Source organism: Lampetra fluviatilis, chromosome 34 (genome assembly GCF_964198595.1).
Source record: "Lampetra fluviatilis chromosome 34, kcLamFluv1.1, whole genome shotgun sequence".
NCBI lineage: Eukaryota > Metazoa > Chordata > Hyperoartia > Petromyzontiformes > Petromyzontidae > Lampetra > Lampetra fluviatilis.
In genome coordinates this window covers 612,489-636,612 of record NC_136308.1, presented here as the reverse complement: position 1 = coordinate 636,612, position 24,124 = coordinate 612,489, and the positions used below count along the sequence as shown (strand labels likewise).

The 24,124-nt window shown below is 55.5% G+C and overlaps 1 protein-coding gene and 1 long non-coding RNA gene across 3 annotated transcripts; one reads left to right on the top strand and one right to left on the bottom strand.

Moving 5' to 3' along the window:
• Positions 1 to 34: 34 nt before the first annotated feature.
• DMTF1 (cyclin D binding myb like transcription factor 1) lies at positions 35 to 24,124 on the bottom strand. 2 transcript variants are annotated; one of them, XM_078872275.1, is made up of 17 exons: positions 24,080 to 24,124; positions 15,191 to 15,295; positions 14,505 to 14,603; positions 12,741 to 12,871; positions 11,091 to 11,163; positions 10,573 to 10,649; positions 9,629 to 9,786; positions 9,228 to 9,260; positions 8,520 to 8,629; positions 7,458 to 7,686; positions 6,654 to 6,805; positions 5,464 to 5,676; positions 5,152 to 5,219; positions 3,850 to 4,089; positions 2,712 to 3,116; positions 2,086 to 2,233; positions 35 to 1,662 (listed from the first exon to the last, which is right to left on the bottom strand). In XM_078872275.1, the coding sequence occupies exons 2-17, from the start codon at positions 15,291 to 15,293 to the stop codon at positions 1,565 to 1,567; spliced, it is 2,337 nt and encodes a 778-aa protein (XP_078728401.1). In that variant the 5' UTR covers positions 15,294 to 15,295; positions 24,080 to 24,124; the 3' UTR covers positions 35 to 1,564. The 2 variants fall into 2 exon arrangements, with proteins under 2 accessions (XP_078728401.1, XP_078728402.1); XM_078872276.1 differs by lacking the exon at positions 24,080 to 24,124 and adding an exon at positions 23,758 to 24,002.
• LOC144944265 (uncharacterized) lies at positions 2,243 to 5,499 on the top strand. The gene is made up of 3 exons (XR_013639569.1): positions 2,243 to 2,482; positions 2,586 to 3,140; positions 5,434 to 5,499. It is a non-coding gene; the product is annotated as an uncharacterized LOC144944265 (long non-coding RNA).

The window sequence follows — 24,124 nt, the reverse complement described above, 5'->3', positions numbered from 1 at the left end:
GCGTCGCAGACGAGGCGCTGCGGTGACACGGCTCGGTCCAGTATCTCGCGAATGCAGCGCGATAAACACACATTTGCCATTTATTGTTGAAAATAAGACATTTTCTCATTCCTTTCTTTAATTTTTTTTACTGAAAACAATTCACGAGAATTTTACACTTTGTACAAGATATGTATTGAGTCTTATTCCTGCATAATTTGCAAGTAATGTACAGACGCGAAACATTAATTGCCCTTCGCCAACACTGCCAACTTGAAGAACGCAACATTGAATTCTCCAACACGAATTGCAGAGGCATTCAAGTGGGGACCTCTCAACCCGCTGTTAGTCCGGCGTCTTGACTCACTGTGAACACCGTCATGTTTGGAACAAGGCTTAGGAGAGGTCACGATGACAATGGGGGCATGCGTTGGTTATGAATTGGCCCCTCTCCACGCTGTTCCCCCTACACCGCTTCCGGTAAGCCGGTCAAGCGGCAGGCGGCGAGGCAAAGTGTGGACCAGTGGCACCTCCATCAGACTGCCCGGCCTGTCAGTCAACCTCCTTCAGACTGCCCGGCCTGTCAGTCAGCCTCCTTCAGACTGCCCGGCCTGTCAGTCAACCCCCTTCAGACTGCCCGGCCTGTCAGTCAACGTCCTTCAGACTGCCCGGCCTGTCAGTCAACATCCTTCAGACTGCCCGGCCTGTCAGTCAACCTCCTTGTTGCTGTGGATGGGGAATGGCTAACGGTGACGAGAGCAATATCAAACCATGGAAACGATCACCGCACGCGATTGGGCATAGATGTCAACCTTAGTGGTCACCCCGTGACCCTTATACATCTCAACGTTCATCCTACAAAGTCCCATCACAAGGGGGAAACACGAACAGACAAACACATTTTTGTTGTTGCCCGTATTGAAACGGCTGTACGCCGTATGGACCTAAAAACTCAATTTCCCTGTACAGGAATATGGGTAAACAATCGTATGGGTTGAGAGGTATGCGATCGTGTTAGCAACGTGACGCTCTTTTACCCAGCTGTAAATTTCTGGCAATAATCAATACATGCTCTGCTTCCTTGACTTGTTCCAAACAGGTTGTTTCTTGCGTAGAAGATCTGTCCACGATGGGCACGCTCGTGCGAAAATCGGGTTGGAGTTGAGCGGTCATTTGTTTTGTGGTCTGCACGCGTCCTCGCGCTGACCTGGGGAAGACGTTGTGGTGCGTGCGCGGCGAAAACCCGCGACAAAATAACAACTATGCATAAAACGCAAGTGTGGCCATCGACCTGTCACTGGCACCGAGGCCACTGTAATAAGTTACCAGATAGAAACGCCGTCCGTCGGCAGCATTCACGTTGTCCTTTAAGCCCATGCCTCCGTTTTGCCGCGAGACTTGACACAAGCAAGGAAACCGCTGGATCCGATTCCACGGCAGTTTTCAACAGGAGCCCCGGGGGCTCGTCAGCATGGCTTGTTTTCCAAAGGGCCTTGAAGTGCGTGGTCTGGGACAAAGCCCTCCTCATAGAAGGGGCCTTCGCGCACGCCTGCTGGGCTCAACGCGGGGCCGTGCTCCGTGCGAGTCACTCCTCCTCTGCCTCCCTCTCGCTGCCGTGCTCGGGGCTGTTGAGGGCTGAGCCCGTGATGTTTGAGGCGTCGGACTGTGTCTGCAGGATGGGGTCTGCAGAGAAGACGACGGCTGGGTTAACATTCGGAAATGTTTACTTCAATCAATTAAAACTTTTATATAGAACAATGGAAGGCAAAGTCTATTTCATCTGGGCATGATGGTACATGGCCGATGGCACACGCGGATGACCAGGAGGCAGCACTGGTGGATGACATAAGACTAAACAAATATTCACCACGTGCTAATTTCACTCTAATACGTCTTTGATTGTGCACTCTCATGCCCCCTGTAAAGAGTTGTTTTGCCATCAGGAAATCTAACCGTAATTGTTTTTTCTCGGGATTGGATTAAGTGAAATAACAATGTCTTTTTTCTTGTTATGCAGTCATTAGTGAGTGAACCGAGCGGTGGTTAGTGGGTGCGGTGGTGGTCGGTGTGGATGCAGTGGTGGTGTGGGTGGCACGTGGTGGTCACCGTGCAGCGTGGTGAGTGGCAGCACGGAGACATCGTCGAGGTCGTCCCCGGCAGGAGGGAAGGGCGGCGACCCTCCCGCTATCACCGCCATCATGGCCGTCTCCATGGAGCCGTCGTGCACCGGGTCCTCATCTGGGCAGCTCAACTCCTTAGGATGACAGGCACACACGCGCACACACAGTCGATATGTATGCATCGGTTCCTGTACAGGCTGTTGGGCCAAGTGTTGTTAAAGAAAGCTCTCATCTCCTGTGGCTCGGGTTCGACGATGACGTTGACAATCGTCAGGTGCTCTGCTGGGTCTTCACGAGGCTCCGCAAACCGACTGGAGAGACGCCGCTTGCCGTGTTGAATGCAGAGAGCAACGCGCCCGGTTGGACCGATTTGGGTGAAACCGGTGTGTTGGTCTTTGGCGCCGCATGTCCGACTGTTCACCGTTGATTTTAAAAGTCTATCGAAACCAGAGGTCTCTTCTCTAACTTTGATGACCTTTCTGGCAGAGCATGGGACTGAATGGCCACACGTAGCAGAGAGCGCTGCACCACGGGATCACCGCACGGTCCCCGCCCCGGCAGCTGGGGCTCGCTGCCACTGCTTCCGCCGATGGTGCCCGGAACTCGACGCACCTGACTGACGAACTCGGCCGCGTCTGCGATGAGCGTCGCTCGTTCATCCTCGTCGTCGTGCAGGCCGGCCTCGCGCCCCGCCCCCACCGCCTGCATCGCCGTCTCCACCGCCTCCTTCTCTCCGTCGTCGCTGCCCGTGCCGAGGGCTTCCTCCACCAAGAGCGGGAGCTCGCGGTCGCCGGGGGACGACAGGTGCCCCGGGCAGATGACATCGACTTCATCGGTGACGGCGGCGACGATGCCGGTGGGAGGCGACGCGAGGGGGTGCGACACGAGGTCTGTGTCGCCGGGAGCCGTTGGGTAGATGGTGCGGACGTCGGCGTGGACGCCGTCGGGTGACATCGCGTGGATGATGACGCGAGAGCCGTGCGGCATCTCGACAGCGGAGCTGCGACCATCCTGCAACTGCAGCAGCAGCAGTAACAGGAGGTGGGTAAATAGCAGAATCAGAATATTTAATTATACTGGAGGAATCCGATGAGCTGTAAAGCTCTTTTTATCTTCTATTATGGATCTTTTTATATTTTTCACAGATGTCCAGTAGGGGCAGGTCAAAAGCTACAACAAACAATACCAAACGCGATAGGAGTGCAACGTATAGGAGAGGTAAGCAGCGAGAGCGGCAGCATCGTCACTCTCAACATTTCCCTTCCGCGAAAGTCCTCGAGTCGAACTGTCTCCCTGCTCACACAGGCGCAGAGCGGTGCCCATCTCCTGTTCAGTCGCGAGTGAGTCCATGGCATCTCATGACGCTATTCCAAATGTACTCGGCCATGTCACGGTCCAAATACGAAAGTATGAATATGCACCTGCAAGTTACTCCATTGGGAGAAGCGCAGCGATCGCCGCCACCTGCTGTGAAACCACTGGAGGCCGTGTCTGTGCAACACTGCAACCTTCTTGCACGAGAGCCTCGCGCTCTAACAACGGCGCAAATATCAAATGCACTCGCAATTAGATTTTTTCTGCCGAACAAAACAACCAGATAGATGGCGTCGTTATAGGCCGTGAGCCTGGATGAAGGCCTTAAGCATGCAGATGTCCAGACACGATGCCAGCTGCACCGCCGAGATAAAACGGAGGACAAAACGACATCTCTTTTTAAACGCAATCGCGTTTACGGGTGCGGCCGACGAACCTGGAGCTGGCGATCGCCGTCCCGCAGCTGCACGGCGTGCATCACGACCTGCCCCTCCTCGGGGACGCCGGCGGCGGCGGCGGAAGACGGCGACGGCGACACCGCGGGGGCAGGGGGGCTGCCGGTGGGGACGAGCGCCACCGCCGGGCCCCCGCCGCTCAGCGTGACGGGAAGGCCCGGGGCGGAGCCCGCCTGCAGCAGGAACGTGCACAGGGCGCCCGTCGCCTGCAGGTGGAACGACTGCAACACGCGAGGCGGAGGAGATCGATAACGGTTCGCCGGTCGGGCCCCGCGGACTGCAGGGACCCATGCCGTGCAAGATCGAGCCGTCACCGTGGTGACGGGCGTCGACTGCACCGCGCCTCGCCAATGCGTGCCACCTCCACGCTCCGCCCTCTAATAGTATCCTATCATCCGGTCTTAGATCTTCCCCTTGGTCGCCACATTCGGCAGTCTACCCTCATCTATGCTGCATAAATACCCAGGCAGGTGCTTTGTTTTTGTGCGGCTAATGGTAAGACCCAACCCTGAGCAGCATGCTCTAGGTTTGGTACTAACTCCTTCTCAGAGTGGGCAGCAATTAGCAGATCATCTCCATACATAACATGGTTGACCAATATGGAGCCATCCCTTGTACCAGACGGAAATTCCACAGGTACATTAATGCAAAGCTTCTTGAACTACATGGTTAAAGATGTTAAATAGTGATGGGGTCAAAGGACATCCCTTTCGCACCCCAAGATGAACAGAAAATATCTCCGACTCCCGGCCACGCAGATTTACCTGAGCCTGCCCACCATCATGAAGGTCCGTTCTGATTGTGAGCAGGGGGTCAGGAACTTCACAAGCACGAAGAATAATCCAGAGCCCTGGCCGACTGATGGTATAGTCGGCCTTGAGCATGTCAATAATGCAGCGATGGAGGTCCATAAAAAAGACCCCCCCCCCCGTATTGCTTGAACAGACTGTTAGGAAAAGTGCTGTTAGCAAGTACCTATGAAAACCGGCACGGCACACAAGGGGATGGGTGGCCAGCACCATACCTTGCCGCCTTTGTCTCCCTAGCGGCGAGGTTTACACACCTCACCAGGTACTAATTTGAGGCTGAGTCAACCTAGGGGAGGCCCAGGACCGGTTCAGATAATCGTCACTGGTGTTGGCCGTGAGCAGGAATCTAACTCGGGTCGCCAAGTTTGTAGCGCACTACCACTCCTCACACACAAGTCCATACACACACACACATGCCAGTCTTTACTGAGTTCCATGTCTGTACAACCAAGACTAAAGCAGCCGAGCACTCACCGGTAAGATTTCAAACGTCTGCAGAGCGGCTGCGTTAATTGTAACAGTTTCTCCATCGCCAGAATCACCTGGACCAAAGCAAGACGGTGAATTGAGAGTGACGGGGGCATTGTGAAAGTTACCCATGATACCACAACTGACCCGGGCTGCATGTGTGTTTAAGGCTGTAAAGATGAGTTTGAATGTTTGTTCGTGACGAGAAACACGTAAAGCAAAATCGTGCGCACGCACGGCGTACATGTATAACATGCCCCAACACGTGTGTGCGTTTGTCTTTGGAAGTGGAGGCGAGCCCCGGGGAGCCCCGCGTACCCGTCTGCGTGATCTGCACGGGGATCTGCAGCGTGGCGATGGTGGTCTGGGGCAGCAGGGCGCTGCCCTCTCCGCGGGGCAGGCGCAGGCAGACGGGGGCAGTGGGGACCCCAGGGGAGCCTGCGGGGGCCGCGGGAGCCCCCGTGGGGTGGACGCGCTGCACCACCTGACGCAGCACGGGGATGTGCGTCTGGCTCAGGTAGTCGAGGAGGTCTGAGGGAGGGAGGGATTCATGTATTGTTGTTAGGGAGGGATTAATGTATTGTTGTTTCTACAACTATCTATGACGCTTGTTTATACAGGAAATCCTCACCCAGTCTCATGACTGTCTTCAGGAAGTTCCTGCCAAGTTTTCACAGTAAAATGTGGAATCAAAATTGAGTAATTTTTTTCAATATTTCCAAATCTGGACTGTGGGATCATGATACATGCAACAAATCGTGGGTGTAAAGTTCTAAAACTATTTTTTTTAAGTTCTGTCTTTTAAACCCATCTGTTTTATAATATATATTTTATATGATCTGGTTTATCCTTTATTTCTATGTTTTAGATGCTTTATTAGAAGTTTAGATTATTTTATTTTAGTCCAAGGCTGACTATGCTGCTTGCGATTTCCCCCTCTGCTGCTTGCGATCTTTTTGTAAAAGCTCAGCACTGTTTATTTATTCACCCATTTCATATATATGTATATATACACACACCCACACACATCTTTAATGTTTAATTACTTTACAATTTGACTTAAACCATTTCATTTTCTGTAGCGCGAGAGAGCCGGCTGCATATGTTGAACCGTGCAAACGCAACGTATGTACGTGTGTGTATGTATGTAGTGTATGTAGTAGGTGCTCGATAACAGCACTTGCCCCTACAGTATGTCTTTATCTTTGTATATATGTAGTGTCATGTAGTGTAGCGGTTAGCGCGCTGCACTACGAACGCTGGGGAGACAAAAGTGGCCGGGCGTGGTGTTGGCCATCCATCTCCTTGTGTGCCGTTCCAGCCTTCATAGGTGCTCGCTAAAAGCACTTCCCCCAACAGTCTGTTAAAGGCTACACGGGGGGATCTTTGTATATCTGTACGAATGTTGAAATTGTTTCGCAGCGTACGTAGCCAACCGTGCTAATCGGAGGTGCAGGAGCTAATGGGACACGCAACAACGCGTAATGCGCCCACGCGCCCCGTCTCACCGAGGAAGGGCACCTCCTTGTGCGTCGTCACCTGCCGCTTGACCGTCCACCACTTGCTGCGCAGCCACTGCGGCGAGCGCACGCTGTTCCAGCCGTCGCACAGCTTCTCCCAGTTGATCTCGCTCTCCTCCCGCGGCTTCAGCTCCACGATGCTGCACGGCGCAACGCGGGCGCCCCCAGCCGCACGGAATCAGACTCGTCATTGAGACCGCGGGAGAAATCCCATGAGTTTCTGAAGCTCTTTTTCAGACGTCCAGTAGAGGCGCGGGGTCGGCGAGTTACAACAACAAACAATACAAACAACCATCAGAGTGCAAAGTATAAGAAAGGAAAGAAAATCACTGCGAATAAATACGTTAAATAGATCAAGTATATACGTTCAAATTTCATAAGTACACCAATTCCCAAGCCAGCAAATAACAATAGCAAGAACAGTTGCAGACCACACCAAGACAACATAGTCCCTCAATTAAACTATCAATACATGGATAAGGAGTAAAGTTACAAATCACATTTGCAAATGTGACTGCTGTATCCAGCACTATTCTCCTGCTTCAGGACATTTTTTGAAGGAAGATTTACGATGTTAAGGGAGGAAACAGGGTTATTCCAAAACGTTGGTGCTGCAACGGCAAAGGCTTTGTCACCTAATCCTATTCTCGTTCTTGGAATAGTTAAAATGAAATTAAATGGATATCTCATTGCCTTTTATGTACTTGTTTCCCTTCTGCTTCCCTCCTGCTTCCCTCCTGTTTCCCTCCCGCTTCCCTCCCACGGTCCGCCACCCCCCCTCCGCGTGCGCACCGCAGGATGAGCTCGATGTCGTCGTCCTTGGTCCACTCGCGCCCGCCACTCTGCTTCCAGTTGAGGTAGTTGAGCCACTTGGAGCGGCACTGCTTCTCGGAGCGAGTGCCCACGCGCTCCGCCACGTCGGCCCAGCAGACGCCCTGCGTCACCGCCTCCCCGGGCGTCGTGCCCGTCAGCTCGTGCACCACGTCCGCCAGACGTTGCTCCTCCTCCACCGTCCACTTCCCTGCGGCGCACGCGCACGGGGGCGAGGCGTGGACGACGGGAACGCCGCGTGCGTACGTTAGTGCCGCACGGCTCTCCCGCGTGGCCAAGTCGTACCGCACGCTGTTCGGCACGACGTCCGACGTTGCGCTCCGCGTGCCGAGAGCTTCTTAATTAATTACGGTCTTTTATCAATCCGCTGCTGGATGAAGGCCTCTCTACGGAGGGTCGTTTCGCCGTACGCCGCGACGCCGGTCGTTGCGGCTTGGTGAAGCGGGACAGCTCAGGACCAGTTCTCCGATGTCCCTCACCACTGATGCTCGCCGTGGCTGGGAAAATTAACTCGGCTCACTGGACTTGCGGTGCAGTGCTCTGACCGCTGCATTGACCACCAAGCCCTCTTCGGTTCCCGACTACATTCTCCGAAGAAGCCGCCAGCACTCGGGAGCGAAGCATCACACGTCACGCCAAATGACGCACGGTACGACACAAGCACACATCATGGAGCTATGGGGATGGAAGCGTTTGGCAATGGACGATGCCAACGGAGCGTCTACTCAAGTCCTGGGAAGTACAAATCCTCTACGCGTTGAATCCAGGCCGTGGTCACCACAGGGCGATTAAACATTTCTTGATTCAAATAGATTCTTACTTTTGCAATACATAGTCAACCCTTAATAATCGCAGGTATTTTGCTGTTTAAGTTCGCGGGTTTGCATTTTAAATATTCGCGGCCATAGCTCCCTACTACCCAACAAGTCGTCGCATTTCCCGCTCCCCGCGCTAATATTAAGGGTTCACTCTCCGTAAGCTCGTGCGCGTCCACTGTGCCCCTGGACGCAGCGAGCTGGTCACCTGTGTTGCAGGTGTCCTTCATGAGCCGGCAGCGATCTTTGACGGAAGACGCACTCCGGCCCAGAGCTGAGCCAATGGCCGCCCAGTCATTCCTATGCTTGGCCCGAAGCCTGGGTTAAGGTTAGGGTTAGAGTTGGAGATTGTGTTAGCTGTAAGAGTTACGTTGAGAGTTTGGGTTACGTTGAGGGTTAGGTGTTAGGGCTAGGTTTAATTCTAGGGTGGGTGTTTAGCTGATTCTCAGTCAGAAAATAGCACTCGACGAAACCTAAAGCGGCCGCGAGCCTGAAGCCCAACCCAGCCCCAACCCTCAGCCAGGCGCATCCCCGAGCCTCCGCTAGGCCCTGATGCAGGATACCAGATCCTCTGGACTGGCACTTCTGTTGGTCCCGAGACGTCGTCTCAGGAGCACCCGGGAGTCCGTGCCGTCACAGCGGACGGCGACGAGGCCACGGAGCTGCCTCCCGGCTGGGATGCGGCTCTCTCGAGGAAGCGACGCGAGGGCTTTCTTCTATTCACCCGCGCTCTCACTTAAAGGGTTTGTTGTCAGGTAAATCAAAATCCTTGTTTTATCACTGCTGGTCTAACCCCAGGTATAGACTCTCAGTCAGTGATTTTGACACTGAATCAAGTCTCCTGAAAACCTAATGCATAAAAGGTTGTGTATAATACTGCATTTTAGAAACTTATGAAAAACTAAAATATACTTACTCTTTCAGTTGTTCAATTTCCTCTGTTGTGTATCTGTAAGAGCACATACGAAATTGAAATTGATCTTAAACATTATAGGCAATAAACAAGCAGTATTAAAACGTTGCAGTTGTTCAGATTGACCAGCATCAAGGGCACTGACCACAATTCTTGAATGGCTTACGATCTGAAAAGACGCTTCTGAAAGTGCTCAGCAAGCAAACGGACACAGCAAAGTGACCGTGGCCCAGGCGCTGGAGAGGAGTACCCCCCATTGAATCAGAATCATCAGAATATGTATTTATACTGGAGGAATCCGAAGAGCTATAAAGTTCTTATTCACAGATGTCCAGTAGTTGGACGGCCCGTGCCCACCGCGCCACGCCGCTGCGCAACTGCGGGCGGACGGGCGAGCCACTCACTTTCCGACGTGGTTGCGGTTGTCGTACATGCGCAGCACGCGGCGGTACACGGCGAACAGCGGGCGGTTGAGCCCTCGCGCGATCGTGCGGTAGAAGTCCTTGCGCTCGTCCTTGGGCATCTCGAATATAACCTCCGCCGCGTTGCCGATGCTGTTGGCCTGCACGGGCGGGAGGGGGCACAGAGGCAGCGGCTTGGCAGCGTGTGGCGCCGCCATCGGCGCTCCCGCTGCCAGGCTGGCGGACCGCACAGAGACGGAGAAATGCGGCGGCACTTCCAGTCCGTCGGGACGACAGGCGGCCAGGAGACGTCGTCCCCTGGTGCGCGTGACTTCACCACACGTGCCGGTTTGCTTCCTCGCCAAGTAACATTCACTAAAGGAACCGGCCAAACCCTCCAGTCACACGAAACGATTTTGGAAACTCGGTGACATTTTTTCGGAATACATGAAGGGATCCTTTGCTTTCAGCATCCAGAGACTAACGGTGCATTCACCACTCCAAGCGATTGTCACGTCCCATACGTTACCGGCAATTTGTACACCGTGGATCGCGTGGCGAGCGGGGATTGTTTCAGGGCCCATGGCTCCGCTCCCCGTGCTCAACCCTAACAATAATTGGCTGAGACTTCACGTGACATTTACTCAACGATCTGATATCCAGCGACATCACTCGAGGCCAAAGTGTCCATTGTGTTACATTGCGTGCGTTACATCGGGCTGTAACAAACGCATCGATTCAACAATTAAAGTAAATTCATACACTCTTTAACATAGGCACATGTTGATTGTATTGGATTCACACGATCCCTCTAGCCACACCGCCAAATCGTGACCCTTAATTCGTGACGATTCACTGAACGTCTGGGAGGGGGAATCGTTCGACACCGACTGGGGAAGCTGGCGCCGCTGCACTCACGAGACGAACATTGCGGACGGTCGCGTTACCTTCAGGTAGCTCTCGATGTTAATGATTAGGAGATCGGTCTCTTCTTTTGACCACATGCCCTGCTTCCACTTGTGACCTGCATGGCCAAGCAGTGGACAGCAAGTGGACCGCAGGTCAGAGGCGGGTTGACCCCGTGGAACGCGGTCAACCCTCACACACATTTGGCAGTCCACAACGCGGCACAATCGGAGTTTTGTGACAAAAATTACGCTGCCTCAAGTTTCTGGGGATGAAACAGATCTCTGGCCATTAATTGTATTACTACAAATCTGGATAGAGGCTTTACAGCCTTCTCTCGTGCTGTGATGGACGTAATGCTAAGCTTGTATACAGCAAGACAATAATTTACTCACTCACAAATACTGAAATGTGAGGCTTAATGCGTTTTTGTAAAGGCTGTCGACTGAAAGATATTGCAATGTTTGATATACAAATAAAACTGAGCAAGTCATGTGTGTGTATATGAATAGAAAGCACACGTGTTCATGCATGTGTCGTGTATATGTTTGTGTTGCACCTTTGATGTAGAGCGAGTCCTTGTCCTCCTTGGTTGTGAACCAGGTCTGGCTCACAGGGTCAGCCCCGGTTGGCTGCAAAATCAGCACAGGAGAGGAGACAACGCTTAGGACGTGAACCGAGCACGTGTGTGCATGTGTGTGCGTGTTTGTGTGTGCGTGTGTGTGTGTTTGTTTGTGTACGTGTGTACGTGTGTACGTGTGTACGTGTGTGCGCGTGTGTGTGCGTGCGTGCGTGTGTACGTGTGTGCGTGTGTTTATGTACGTGATTGTGTACGTGTGCGTGTGTGTGCGTGTGTTTGTGTACGTGTGTGCGTGTGTTTGTGTACGTGTGTGCGTGTGTTTGTGTACGTGTGTGCGTGTTTGTGTACTGGTGTGCGTGCGTGTGTGTGTTTGTGTACGTGTGTGCGTGTGTGTTTGTGTACGTGTGTACGTGTGTGCATGTGCGCGTGTGTGTGTGCGTGCGTGTTTGTGTACTGGTGTGCGTGCGTGCGCGTGTGTGTGTACGTGTGTGCGTGTTTGTGTACGTGTTTGTGTACGTGTGTGTGTGCGTGTGTGTGTGCGTGTGTTTGTGTACGTGTGTGCGTGTGTTTGTGTACGTGTGTGCGTGTTTGTGTACTGGTGTGCGTGCGTGTGTGTGTGTGTTTGTGTACGTGTGTGCGTGTGTGTGCTGTGACTGATGAGCCCTGCAGCTGTTACTTTATTCAGGTGTGAGCTCAAGAGACCAGGATAGAGTCTCGTTTGCAAGACTCACCTCATTATTTACGAGAGTGAACTATTCTTGTGATGGCAGCCAATGATGAATCACATTGAAAGGCGTGGCGCAGTCTGAACCAGCGCAGGCGCCATTTGGTGAAATTATCAATAAAACTGAACTGGCTTAATTTACTGATTCTATGACTTTTAGAATCGGTAATCAATTCTGAATCAAATTATCAAAACAACCGATGGTCGATGAAAAACTCGACTGCGGGGACGCTACCGTTGCTGGTTTGCGTCTCCCTTTAACGAGACGGGGTGAGGGGCGAGTGGTGAGGGGTGAGGGGCGAGTGGTGAGGGGTGAGGGGCGAGTGGTGAGGGGCGAGTGCTGAGGGGCGAGTGGGAGGGGCGAGTGGTGAGGGGCGAGTGGTGAGGGGCGAGTGTGAGGGGCGAGTGTGAGGAGCGAGTGTGAGGGGCGAGTGTGAGGGGCGTGTGGTGAGGGGTGAGTGATGAGGGGCGAGTGCGAGGGGTGAGTGAGGAGGGGCGAGTGAGGAGGGGCGAGTGGTGAGGGGCGAGTGGTGAGGGGTGAGGGGCGAGTGCTGAGGGGCGAGTGTGAGGGGCGAGTGGTAAGGGGCGAGTGGTGAGGGGCGAGTGTGAGGGGCGAGTGGGAGGGGCGAGTGGTGAGGGGCGAGTGTGAGGGGCGAGTGTGAGAAGCGAGTGTGAGGGGCGAGTGTGAGGGGTGTGTGGTGAGGGGTGAGGGGCGAGTGCTGAGGGGCGAGTGTGAGGGGCGAGTGCTGAGGGGCGAGTGGGAGGGACGAGTGCTGAGGGGCGAGTGGTAAGGGGCGAGTGGTAAGGGGCGAGTGGTGAGGGGCGAGTGGTGAGGGGCGAGAGGCGAGTGGTAAGGGGCGAGTGGTGAGGGGCGAGTGGTGAGGGGCGAATGGTGGGGGTCGTACCTCGATGCTTAGGCCGTCCATGTCCGCGAGGCTGCCCACGCTCGCGGCGTTCCCTGTGGGCGAGTGAGCCGCGCTGCTCGCTGCCACGTCGGACCCGGGGGGCGCCGCCACGACAAAGTTGCCCGTGCCTCCTGTGGCGCCCACGCAAGAGAGAGAGAGAGACGCCGAGACGACCTCGCGTGTAAAGCCCGCACCACGTGGTCAGTCGCTTCGTCCCGGGGCTGCTGCCTCGTTGCTCTGATTTTAGCGCCACGTTCAGTCTCACACGTGCCACCTGGACACCTCGCCTGTAGCATGTTAACATCAAGAACTCTACAAATGCATAACTAAAACATTGGTATAACACGTGGGCTTGCGCGACCAATATCATCCATAATAGAGGTTTTTTGGGGTTATATCGCGTAAATATATAAATGTGTTGTTAAAACCCGCCACCACCCAACACAGCCAACTAGTAAGGTTTGTCACCTAAAAATGACATGCCGATTCATTGCTCGTGTAGAGTAGAGATGTACGCAGTGCGCGCAGTTGAGCAGGTACGATCGAGGACGAGCAGGTGTGCACGCTGGGGCAAGACGGGAGATTGGGGCGATGATGAGGGATTAGTGAGTGTGAGAGGAGCCGTGGAGGCGACAGCTGAAGTGGGGAGCACGTGAGGACTCGGAATGAGGAGGGGTATAGCAGCGGGAGTAGTGTGCGTGAGCAGAGTTGAGTTGTTCGGGGACCAAGAGAGAAGACTTCTCGCCGCTGCCGCTCGAGCCGTCAACGGGACCTCGCCCTTCACGCCGTCGCCAGGCGTGGGGCGTTGGCTGAACCCCCGGCCCGGGACAGACGGGCGAGTGGGTACGGGGCAGCGGAGAGATAGCAGAGAGTAGGTGAGGTGAGAGTGGTGAGGTGCGGAGTGGTGCGGTGCAGAGTGGGTGAGGTGCAGAGTGGGTGAGGTGCAGAGTGGGTGAGGTACAGAGTGGGTGAGGTGAGAGTGGGTGAGGTGAGAGTAGGTGAGGTGCAGAGTGGGTGAGATGCAGAGTGGGTGAGGTGCAGAGTGAGTGAGGTGCAGTGGGTGAGAAGCAGAGTGGGTGAGGTGCAGTGAGTGAGGTGCAGTGGGTGAGATGCAGAGTGGGTGAGGTGAGAGTGGGTGAGATGCAGAGTAGGTGAGGTGCAGAGTGGGTGAGGTGAGAGTGGGTGAGATGAGAGTAGGTGAGGTGCAGAGTGGGTGAGGTGAGAGTGGGTGAGGTGAGAGTAGGTGAGATGAGGAGTGGGTGAGGTGCAGAGTGGGTGAGGTGTGGAGTAGATGAGAGCGGGTAGCAGGAGAAGCAGAGTGTGTGGTGGCAGTGGAAGGCAGTCATAGGAGTGCCTACAACGGGTGCGAGAGTCGGGTTAATCAAGTGTGAGCTGGTGATCTGTTACTCTGTGTCAGTGCGAGTTATTTCGAGACACTACACTACTACAGCACTAACCGGTGTGTTTGTAAAGCAAAGCCACAACATTATTTATATGGTAAAGAACGTAGATTATGCATGCGCATTATGCAAGCCCATTGTTCTGTTGAAAGCTTCGGTAATACATCTTTTGTACCAGATATTAATTTCTGTATTTTATGTACTGTGCCAAATCTGACTCGGATGTTTTGTTTTTCCAAACATCTGGCTAGTTTCCAAACATGTGGAAACAAAACAATACTCATCTTGTAAACTTCATAAATAAAAGACTTCAAAATTACAAAACCGTACTTCACATCACGCCCCCCAACCGCGCGGCCCCCACCTGTAGCGGCGGGCGAGGTTCCGATGGCCGGGTCGGGCTCCGCCACGAGGCAGATCCGTTTGGTGGACGGCTCCGAGCCCTCCCTGACCTGCAGCTCGTCTGCACGGCAACGCGCGCACACACACACGTCACACACACACACGTCACACACACGACACGTCACACACACGACACGCACACACACGGCACGCACACACACGGCACGCACACACGTCACACACACACACACGGCACACACACACGTCACGCACACACACGGCACACACATGGCACACACACACCCGGCACGCACAGACGGCAGACACGCACGGCACACACGGACGGCACACACACGGGAGACACACACGGCACACTCACACGGCACGCACACACACGTCACACACACACACGGCACACACACACACGGCAGACACGCACAGCAGACACGCACGGCACACACACACACATTGCACGCACACACACGTCACACACACACACGTCACACACACACACGTCACAAACGTCACACACACACGGCACACGCACACACACGACACGCGGCACGCACGGCCCACTTGACAACTTAATTTAATTGGCTCTGTCGGGTGGTAGAGGGTTATTGGTAAACTAACGATTAATCAAAACATTGGTCGTGAAAGCCGACGCATAAATTAATTCATCAAATCATTCATCCTCGCGCCCCATACCATTGCAGCTGAGCACCAGGTTCCCATCCTCGTCCTGACACATGGTGACTGTGCCGATCGTCTCCAGCGTCACCCCGGGGGACTCATCTTCCCCACAGTTCATTCCTGCGCCACGCACAACACCGCACCGTTACACCGCGCTCGTCATCGGAAATCCACAGCTGAATGGACGACTTCTTTGACAACCGTCCCAGTCGTCACATGCCTCCTTCCATCCTATTTGCCCACGGAGAAGCTCCCATGATCTCCAGCGAGCCCATCACCTTCTCTCCGGGCTCGTGGGGCGGCATGAGCTGATGCCTGGTGTGTAGGACAGGGGGAACAAACATCGCCGGACGCGGCGATTACGTTCCAGCGAAATGCCGTGCTGGACAACACCACGCTCGACAAATAATAGAGCTCATGGCAAATATAGAGTTGTGTACCTGCGTTTGAAATTGTCACCCCCGCCCTCTCTGTTCAATGTGTGGACTGCTACATGCATGCGGCAATGTGAGCATTTGGGTTGTGCCGTTGATCGTGTCGAGTGTTGCATTATCATGCAAAAACACGCAAAAAGCGCACGTGGTAAATAGTTGTCAGTCGATTCACTTCCGCCTTCCAAAGGATACAGCACTCTCACGGCCGGACTTTTCGACGCGAAGATGAGAATCATAGCCGCGACAAACCACCTAAAGCCGAAACATCATCCCCGTGTTCCGGAAAACAAACTCGTGAGGCACACCGCCTCGTGCCCAAACACGCGATCCATAAAACCGCGCTAGGCAAGGTTTCCCTGTATCTTGCCAGCGTGCACGGACTTCTCAGACTGGACCTCGTGGCTGTAGTCTCTGGTCTGTCATTGCAATGTAACGCGTGCGTGTGCCCGTGTGTATATGCTGAGACCACAAGGGGGATTACTCATAGCGGCAGCTCTTTGTGGATCGTAATCCCTTTTCTAGTGCGGCCCTCACGAGATGTGGAACGATCAGTGGATGCAGCTTCCATTGAATGTTTTATTTATTGTAACACCCTGCACAGGAGGAGGTGGTGGTGCACAGGCGATGTACAGTGTCTACAGGTGGTGGAGGTGCACAGGCGATGTGCAGTGTCTACAGGTGGTGCACAGGCGATGTGCAGTGTCTACAGGTGGTGGTGGAGGTGCACAGGCGATGTACAGTGTCTACAGGTGGTGGTGGTGCACAGGCGATGTACAGTGTCTACAGGTGGTGGTGGTGCACAGGCGATGTGCAGTGTCTACAGGTGGTGGTGGTGCACAGGCGATGTACAGTGTCTACAGGTGGTGGTGGTGCACAGGCGATGTGCAGTGTCTACAGGTGGTGGTGGTGCACAGGCGATGTGCAGTGTCTACAGGTGGTGGTGCACAGGCGATGTGCAGTGTCTACAGGTGGTGGTGGTGCACAGGCGATGTACAGTGTCTACAGGTGGTGGAGGTGCACAGGCGATGTGCAGTGTCTACAGGTGGTGGTGCACAGGCGATGTGCAGTGTCTACAGGTGGTGGTGCACAGGCGATGTGCAGTGTCTACAGGTGGTGGTGCACAGGCGATGTGCAGTGTCTACAGGTGGTGATGCACAGGCGATGTGCAGTGTCTACAGGTGGTGGTGCACAGGCGATGTGCAGTGTCTACAGGTGGTGGTGGTGCACAGGCGATGTGCAGTGTCTACAGGTGGTGGAGGTGCACAGGCGATGTGCAGTGTCTACAGGTGGTGGTGGTGCACAGGCGATGTGCAGTGTCTACAGGTGGTGGTGCACAGGCGATGTGCAGTGTCTACAGGTGGTGGTGCACAGGCGATGTACAGTGTCTACAGGTGGTGGTGGTGCACAGGCGATGTACAGTGTCTACAGGTGGTGGTGGTGCACAGGCGATGTGCAGTGTCTACAGGTGGTGGTGCACAGGCGATGTGCAGTGTCTACAGGTGGTGGTGGTGCACAGGCGATGTACAGTGTCTACAGGTGGTGGTGCACAGGCGATGTACAGTGTCTACAGGTGGTGGTGCACAGGCGATGTGCAGTGTCTACAGGTGGTGGTGGTGGTGCACAGGCGATGTACAGTGTCTACAGGTGGTGGTGCACAGGCGATGTACAGTGTCTACAGGTGGTGGTGCACAGGCGATGTACAGTGTCTACAGGTGGTGGAGGTGCACAGGCGATGTACAGTGTCTACAGGTGGTGGTGGTGCACAGGCGATGTACAGTGTCTACAGGTGGTGGTGCACAGGCGATGTACAGTGTCTACAGGTGGTGGAGGTGCACAGGCGATGTGCAGTGTCTACAGGTGGTGGTGGAGGTGCACAGGCGATGTACAGTGTCTACAGGTGGTGGTGGTGCACAGGCGATGTACAGTGTCTACAGGTGGTGGTGCACAGGCGATGTACAGTGTCTACAGGTGGTGGTGCACAGGCGATGTACAGTGTCTACAGGTGGTGGTGGAGGTGCACAGGCGATGTACAGTGTCTACAGGTGGTGGTGGAGGTGCACAGGCGATGTACAGTGTCTACAGGTGGTGGTGGTGCACAGGCGATGTACAGTGTCTACAGGTGGTGGTGGAGGTGCACAGGCGATGTACAGTGTCTACAGGTGGTGGTGGTGCACAGGCGATGTACAGTGTCTACAGGTGGTGGTGGTGCACAGGCGATGTACAGTGTCTACAGGTGGTGGTGGTGCACAGGCGATGTACAGTGTCTACAGGTGGTGGTGCACAGGCGATGTGCAGTGCCTACAGGTGGTGGAGGTGCACAGGCGATGTGCAGTGTCTACAGGTGGTGGTGGTGCACAGGCGATGTGCAGTGTCTACAGGTGGTGGTGCACAGGCGATGTGCAGTGTCTACAGGTGGTGGAGGTGCACAGGCGATGTGCAGTGTCTACAGGTGGTGGAGGTGCACAGGCGATGTGCAGTGTCTACAGGTGGTGGTGGTGCACAGGCGATGTGCAGTGTCTACAGGTGGTGCACAGGCGATGTGCAGTGTCTACAGGTGGTGGAGGTGCACAGGCGATGTACAGTGTCTACAGGTGGTGGAGGTGCACAGGCGATGTGCAGTGTCTACAGGTGGTGGTGGTGCACAGGCGATGTGCAGTGTCTACAGGTGGTGCACAGGCGATGTACAGTGTCTACAGGTGGTGGTGGTGCACAGGCGATGTACAGTGTCTACAGGTGGTGGTGGTGCACAGGCGATGTACAGTGTCTACAGGTGGTGGAGGTGCACAGGCGATGTGCAGTGTCTACAGGTGGTGCACAGGCGATGTACAGTGTCTACAGGTGGTGGTGGTGCACAGGCGATGTGCAGTGTCTACAGGTGGTGGAGGTGCACAGGCGATGTACAGTGTCTACAGGTGGTGGAGGTGCACAGGCGATGTGCAGTGTCTACAGGTGGTGCACAGGCGATGTGCAGTGTCTACAGGTGGTGCACAGGCGATGTACAGTGTCTACAGGTGGTGGTGGTGCACAGGCGATGTGCAGTGTCTACAGGTGGTGCACAGGCGATGTACAGTGTCTACAGGTGGTGGTGGTGCACAGGCGATGTACAGTGTCTACAGGTGGTGCACAGGCGATGTACAGTGTCTACAGGTGGTGGTGGTGCACAGGCGATGTACAGTGTCTACAGGTGGTGGAGGTGCACAGGCGATGTGCAGTGTCTACAGGTGGTGGTGGTGCACAGGCGATGTACAGTGTCTACAGGCGGTGGTGGTGCACAGGCGATGTACAGTGTCTACAGGTGGTGCACAGGCGATGTACAGTGTCTACAGGTGGTGGTGGTGCACAGGCGATGTACAGTGTCTACAGGTGGTGCACAGGCGATGTACAGTGTCTACAGGTGGTGGTGGTGCACAGGCGATGTACAGTGTCTACAGGTGGTGCACAGGCGATGTACAGTGTCTACAGGTGGTGGAGGTGCACAGGCGATGTACAGTGTCTACAGGTGGTGGTGGTGCACAGGCGATGTACAGTGTCTACAGGTGGTGGTGGTGCACAGGCGATGTACAGTGTCTACAGGTGGTGCACAGGCGATGTACAGTGTCTACAGGTGGTGGAGGTGCACAGGCGATGTACAGTGTCTACAGGTGGTGCACAGGCGATGTACAGTGTCTACAGGTGGTGGTGGTGCACAGGCGATGTACAGTGTCTACAGGTGGTGGTGGTGCACAGGCGATGTACAGTGTCTACAGGTGGTGCACAGGCGATGTACAGTGTCTACAGGTGGTGGAGGTGCACAGGCGATGTACAGTGTCTACAGGTGGTGCACAGGCGATGTACAGTGTCTACAGGTGGTGGTGGTGCACAGGCGATGTACAGTGTCTACAGGTGGTGCACAGGCGATGTACAGTGTCTACAGGTGGTGGTGGTGCACAGGCGATGTACAGTGTCTACAGGTGGTGGTGGTGGTGGTGCACAGGCGATGTACAGTGTCTACAGGTGGTGGTGGTGGTGGTGCACAGGCGATGTACAGTGTCTACAGGTGGTGGTGGTGGTGCACAGGCGATGTGCAGTGTCTACAGGTGGTGCACAGGCGATGTGCAGTGTCTACAGGTGGTGGAGGTGCACAGGCGATGTGCAGTGTCTACAGGTGGTGGAGGTGCACAGGCGATGTGCAGTGTCTACAGGTGGTGGTGGTGCACAGGCGATGTGCAGTGTCTACAGGTGGTGGAGGTGCACAGGCGATGTGCAGTGTCTACAGGTGGTGGAGGTGCACAGGCGATGTGCAGTGTCTACAGGTGGTGGTGGTGCACAGGCGATGTACAGTGTCTACAGGTGGTGGTGGTGCACAGGCGATGTACAGTGTCTACAGGTGGTGGAGGTGCACAGGCGATGTGCAGTGTCTACAGGTGGTGGTGGTGGTGCACAGGCGATGTGCAGTGTCTACAGGTGGTGGAGGTGCACAGGCGATGTACAGTGTCTACAGGTGGTGGTGGTGCACAGGCGATGTACAGTGTCTACAGGTGGTGGAGGTGCACAGGCGATGTGCAGTGTCTACAGGTGGTGGTGGTGGTGCACAGGCGATGTACAGTGTCTACAGGTGGTGGTGGTGGTGCACAGGCGATGTACAGTGTCTACAGGTGGTGGTGGAGGTGCACAGGCGATGTACAGTGTCTACAGGTGGTGGTGGTGGTGCACAGGCGATGTACAGTGTCTACAGGTGGTGGTGGTGGTGCACAGGCGATGTGCAGTGTCTACAGGTGGTGGTGGTGGTGCACAGGCGATGTGCAGTGTCTACAGGTGGTGGTGGTGGTGCACAGGCGATGTACAGTGTCTACAGGTGGTGGTGGTGGTGCACAGGCGATGTGCAGTGTCTACAGGTGGTGGTGGTGGTGCACAGGCGATGTACAGTGTCTACAGGTGGTGGTGGTGCACAGGCGATGTACAGTGTCTACAGGTGGTGGAGGTGCACAGGCGATGTGCAGTGTCTACAGGTGGTGGTGGTGGTGGTGCACAGGCGATGTACAGTGTCTACAGGTGGTGGTGGTGGTGGTGCACAGGCGATGTACAGTGTCTACAGGTGGTGGTGGTGGTGCACAGGCGATGTGCAGTGTCTACAGGTGGTGCACAGGCGATGTGCAGTGTCTACAGGTGGTGGAGGTGCACAGGCGATGTGCAGTGTCTACAGGTGGTGGAGGTGCACAGGCGATGTGCAGTGTCTACAGGTGGTGGTGGTGCACAGGCGATGTGCAGTGTCTACAGGTGGTGGAGGTGCACAGGCGATGTGCAGTGTCTACAGGTGGTGGAGGTGCACAGGCGATGTGCAGTGTCTACAGGTGGTGGTGGTGCACAGGCGATGTACAGTGTCTACAGGTGGTGGTGGTGCACAGGCGATGTACAGTGTCTACAGGTGGTGGTGGTGCACAGGCGATGTGCAGTGTCTACAGGTGGTGGTGGTGCACAGGCGATGTACAGTGTCTACAGGTGGTGGTGGTGCACAGGCGATGTGCAGTGTCTACAGGTGGTGGTGGTGCACAGGCGATGTGCAGTGTCTACAGGTGGTGGAGGTGCACAGGCGATGTACAGTGTCTACAGGTGGTGGTGGTGCACAGGCGATGTGCAGTGTCTACAGGTGGTGGTGGTGGTGCACAGGCGATGTGCAGTGTCTACAGGTGGTGGAGGTGCACAGGCGATGTACAGTGTCTACAGGTGGTGGTGGTGCACAGGCGATGTACAGTGTCTACAGGTGGTGGAGGTGCACAGGCGATGTGCAGTGTCTACAGGTGGTGGTGGTGGTGCACAGGCGATGTACAGTGTCTACAGGTGGTGGTGGTGGTGCACAGGCGATGTACAGTGTCTACAGGTGGTGGTGGAGGTGCACAGGCGATGTACAGTGTCTACAGGTGGTGGTGGTGGTGCACAGGCGATGTACAGTGTCTACAGGTGGTGGTGGTGGTGCACAGGCGATGTGCAGTGTCTACAGGTGGTGGTGGTGGTGCACAGGCGATGTGCAGTGTCTACAGGTGGTGGTGGTGGTGCACAGGCGATGTACAGTGTCTACAGGTGGTGGTGGTGGTGCACAGGCGATGTGCAGTGTCTACAGGTGGTGGTGGTGGTGCACAGGCGATGTACAGTGTCTACAGGTGGTGGTGGTGCACAGGCGATGTACAGTGTCTACAGGTGGTGGAGGTGCACAGGCGATGTGCAGTGTCTACAGGTGGTGGTGCACAGGCGATGTACAGTGTCTACAGGTGGTGGTGGTGCACAGGCGATGTGCAGTGTCTACAGGTGGTGGTGCACAGGCGATGTACAGTGTCTACAGGTGGTGGTGGTGCACAGGCGATGTACAGTGTCTACAGGTGGTGGTGGTGCACAGGCGATGTGCAGTGTCTACAGGTGGTGGTGGTGCACAGGCGATGTGCAGTGTCTACAGGTGGTGGTGCACAGGCGATGTGCAGTGTCTACAGGTGGTGGTGGTGCACAGGCGATGTGCAGTGTCTACAGGTGGTGGTGGTGCACAGGCGATGTGCAGTGTCTACAGGTGGTGGTGCACAGGCGATGTGCAGTGTCTACAGGTGGTGGAGGTGCACAGGCGATGTGCAGTGTCTACAGGTGGTGGAGGTGCACAGGCGATGTGCAGTGTCTACAGGTGGTGGAGGTGCACAGGCGATGTACAGTGTCTACAGGTGGTGGTGGTGCACAGGCGATGTGCAGTGTCTACAGGTGGTGGAGGTGCACAGGCGATGTACAGTGTCTACAGGTGGTGGAGGTGCACAGGCGATGTGCAGTGTCTACAGGTGGTGGAGGTGCACAGACGATGTGCAGTGTCTACAGGTGGTGGAGGTGCACAGGCGATGTACAGTGTCTACAGGTGGTGGTGGTGCACAGGCGATGTGCAGTGTCTACAGGTGGTGGTGGTGGTGCACAGGCGATGTGCAGTGTCTACAGGTGGTGGTGGTAGTGCACAGGCGATGTGCAGTGTCTACTGGTCGTGGAGGTGCACAGGCGATGTGCAGTGTCTACAGGTGGTGGTGGTAGTGCACAGGCGATGTGCAGTGTCTACAGGTGGTGGAGGTGCACAGGCGATGTGCAGTGTCTACAGGTGGTGGAGGTGCACAGGCGATGTGCAGTGTCTACAGGTGGTGGTGGTGCACAGGCGATGTGCAGTGTCTACAGGTGGTGGAGGTGCACAGGCGATGTACAGTGTCTACAGGTGGTGGAGGTGCACAGGCGATGTGCAGTGTCTACAGGTGGTGGTGGTGGTGGTGCACAGGCGATGTGCAGTGTCTACAGGTGGTGGTGGTGCACAGGCGATGTACAGTGTCTACAGGTGGTGGTGGTGGTGGTGCACAGGCGATGTGCAGTGTCTACAGGTGGTGGTGGTGCACAGGCGATGTGCAGTGTCTACAGGTGGTGGTGGTGGTGCACAGGCGATGTGCAGTGTCTACAGGTGGTGGAGGTGCACAGGCGATGTACAGTGTCTACAGGTGGTGGTGGTAGTGCACAGGCGATGTGCAGTGTCTACAGGTGGTGGAGGTGCACAGGCGATGTGCAGTGTCTACAGGTGGTGGTGGTGCACAGGCGATGTGCAGTGTCTACAGGTGGTGGTGGTAGTGCACAGGCGATGTGCAGTGTCTACAGGTGGTGGAGGTGCACAGGCGATGTGCAGTGTCTACAGGTGGTGGTGGTGCACAGGCGATGTGCAGTGTCTACAGGTGGTGGTGGTGGTGCACAGGCGATGTGCAGTGTCTACAGGTGATGATGATGCACAGCCACCACTAATTTCCCTGCCTCGATCGCCACCCCAACAACGTTCCGCCTCTTCTCCCCACCCCTCTCGCATCTTTCCCATCGGCTGCCCTCTCCCCGCGTCTTTGACAGAAGCGACGTCCTCGTCTCTATGCGTTCACAGCTGACAGACTCGAACAGGCCTCGTCCGTCTGTATGCCTCGTGTATCAGAATGCACACCTCATACAAGATGTGTGGATAATGCCCGTGAGTCTGTGTATACAGTACTGTACTATTGCGTGTGTGCGCTACCTTCGTGTAGTGCGCGCGTGATGCATAAACATTGCACCCAGCGACAGCCACAGCCACCACTAGCAGCAGCAGCACTCACAAGCGCCCAGCACAGCGACAGACAGACCACTCACACGGTGACACGGCCACGTGCAGTCTCCGCTGTGGACACGAGAACTCTCTCTCTCTCGCTCGCACACAGCGGCGCCGGCAGGACGCGGTCTCAGTCGCCCCCAGCGCTCCAATGTCCAACCACAGCAGCAAGGGCCTAGCCCCAGTCGCCATGTTACACAGCAGCCACAGCAGCAGCAGCCGCTCGGCTCCAGCGTGGGGGGAAGCTGCCGTGGCGAGCCGCTCACTCGGCCCTTCCCCTCCACGCCCGCCCGTCCGCTCGCTCCCCGCTCATTCATCCATTCCCGCTCCGTCTCCCACGCGGCTGAGCCGCTCGCCACTCACTTCCTGGGTCCGGGGACTCGCCGCGACCAGAGGCCAGGATGTGCG

Coding starts and splice junctions, on each gene's coding strand:
- DMTF1 (XM_078872275.1), bottom strand. CDS start 15,293: ATGAACTGTGGGGAAGATGAGTCCCCCGGGGTGACGCTGGAGACGATC. Junction 3,117..3,849: donor ACGGCGATCGCCAGCTCCAG/GTTCGTCGGCCG, acceptor CTGCTGCTGCAG/TTGCAGGATGGTCGCAGCTC. Junction 1,663..2,085: donor GCCACTCACCACGCTGCACG/GTGACCACCACG, acceptor TCTTCTCTGCAG/ACCCCATCCTGCAGACACAG.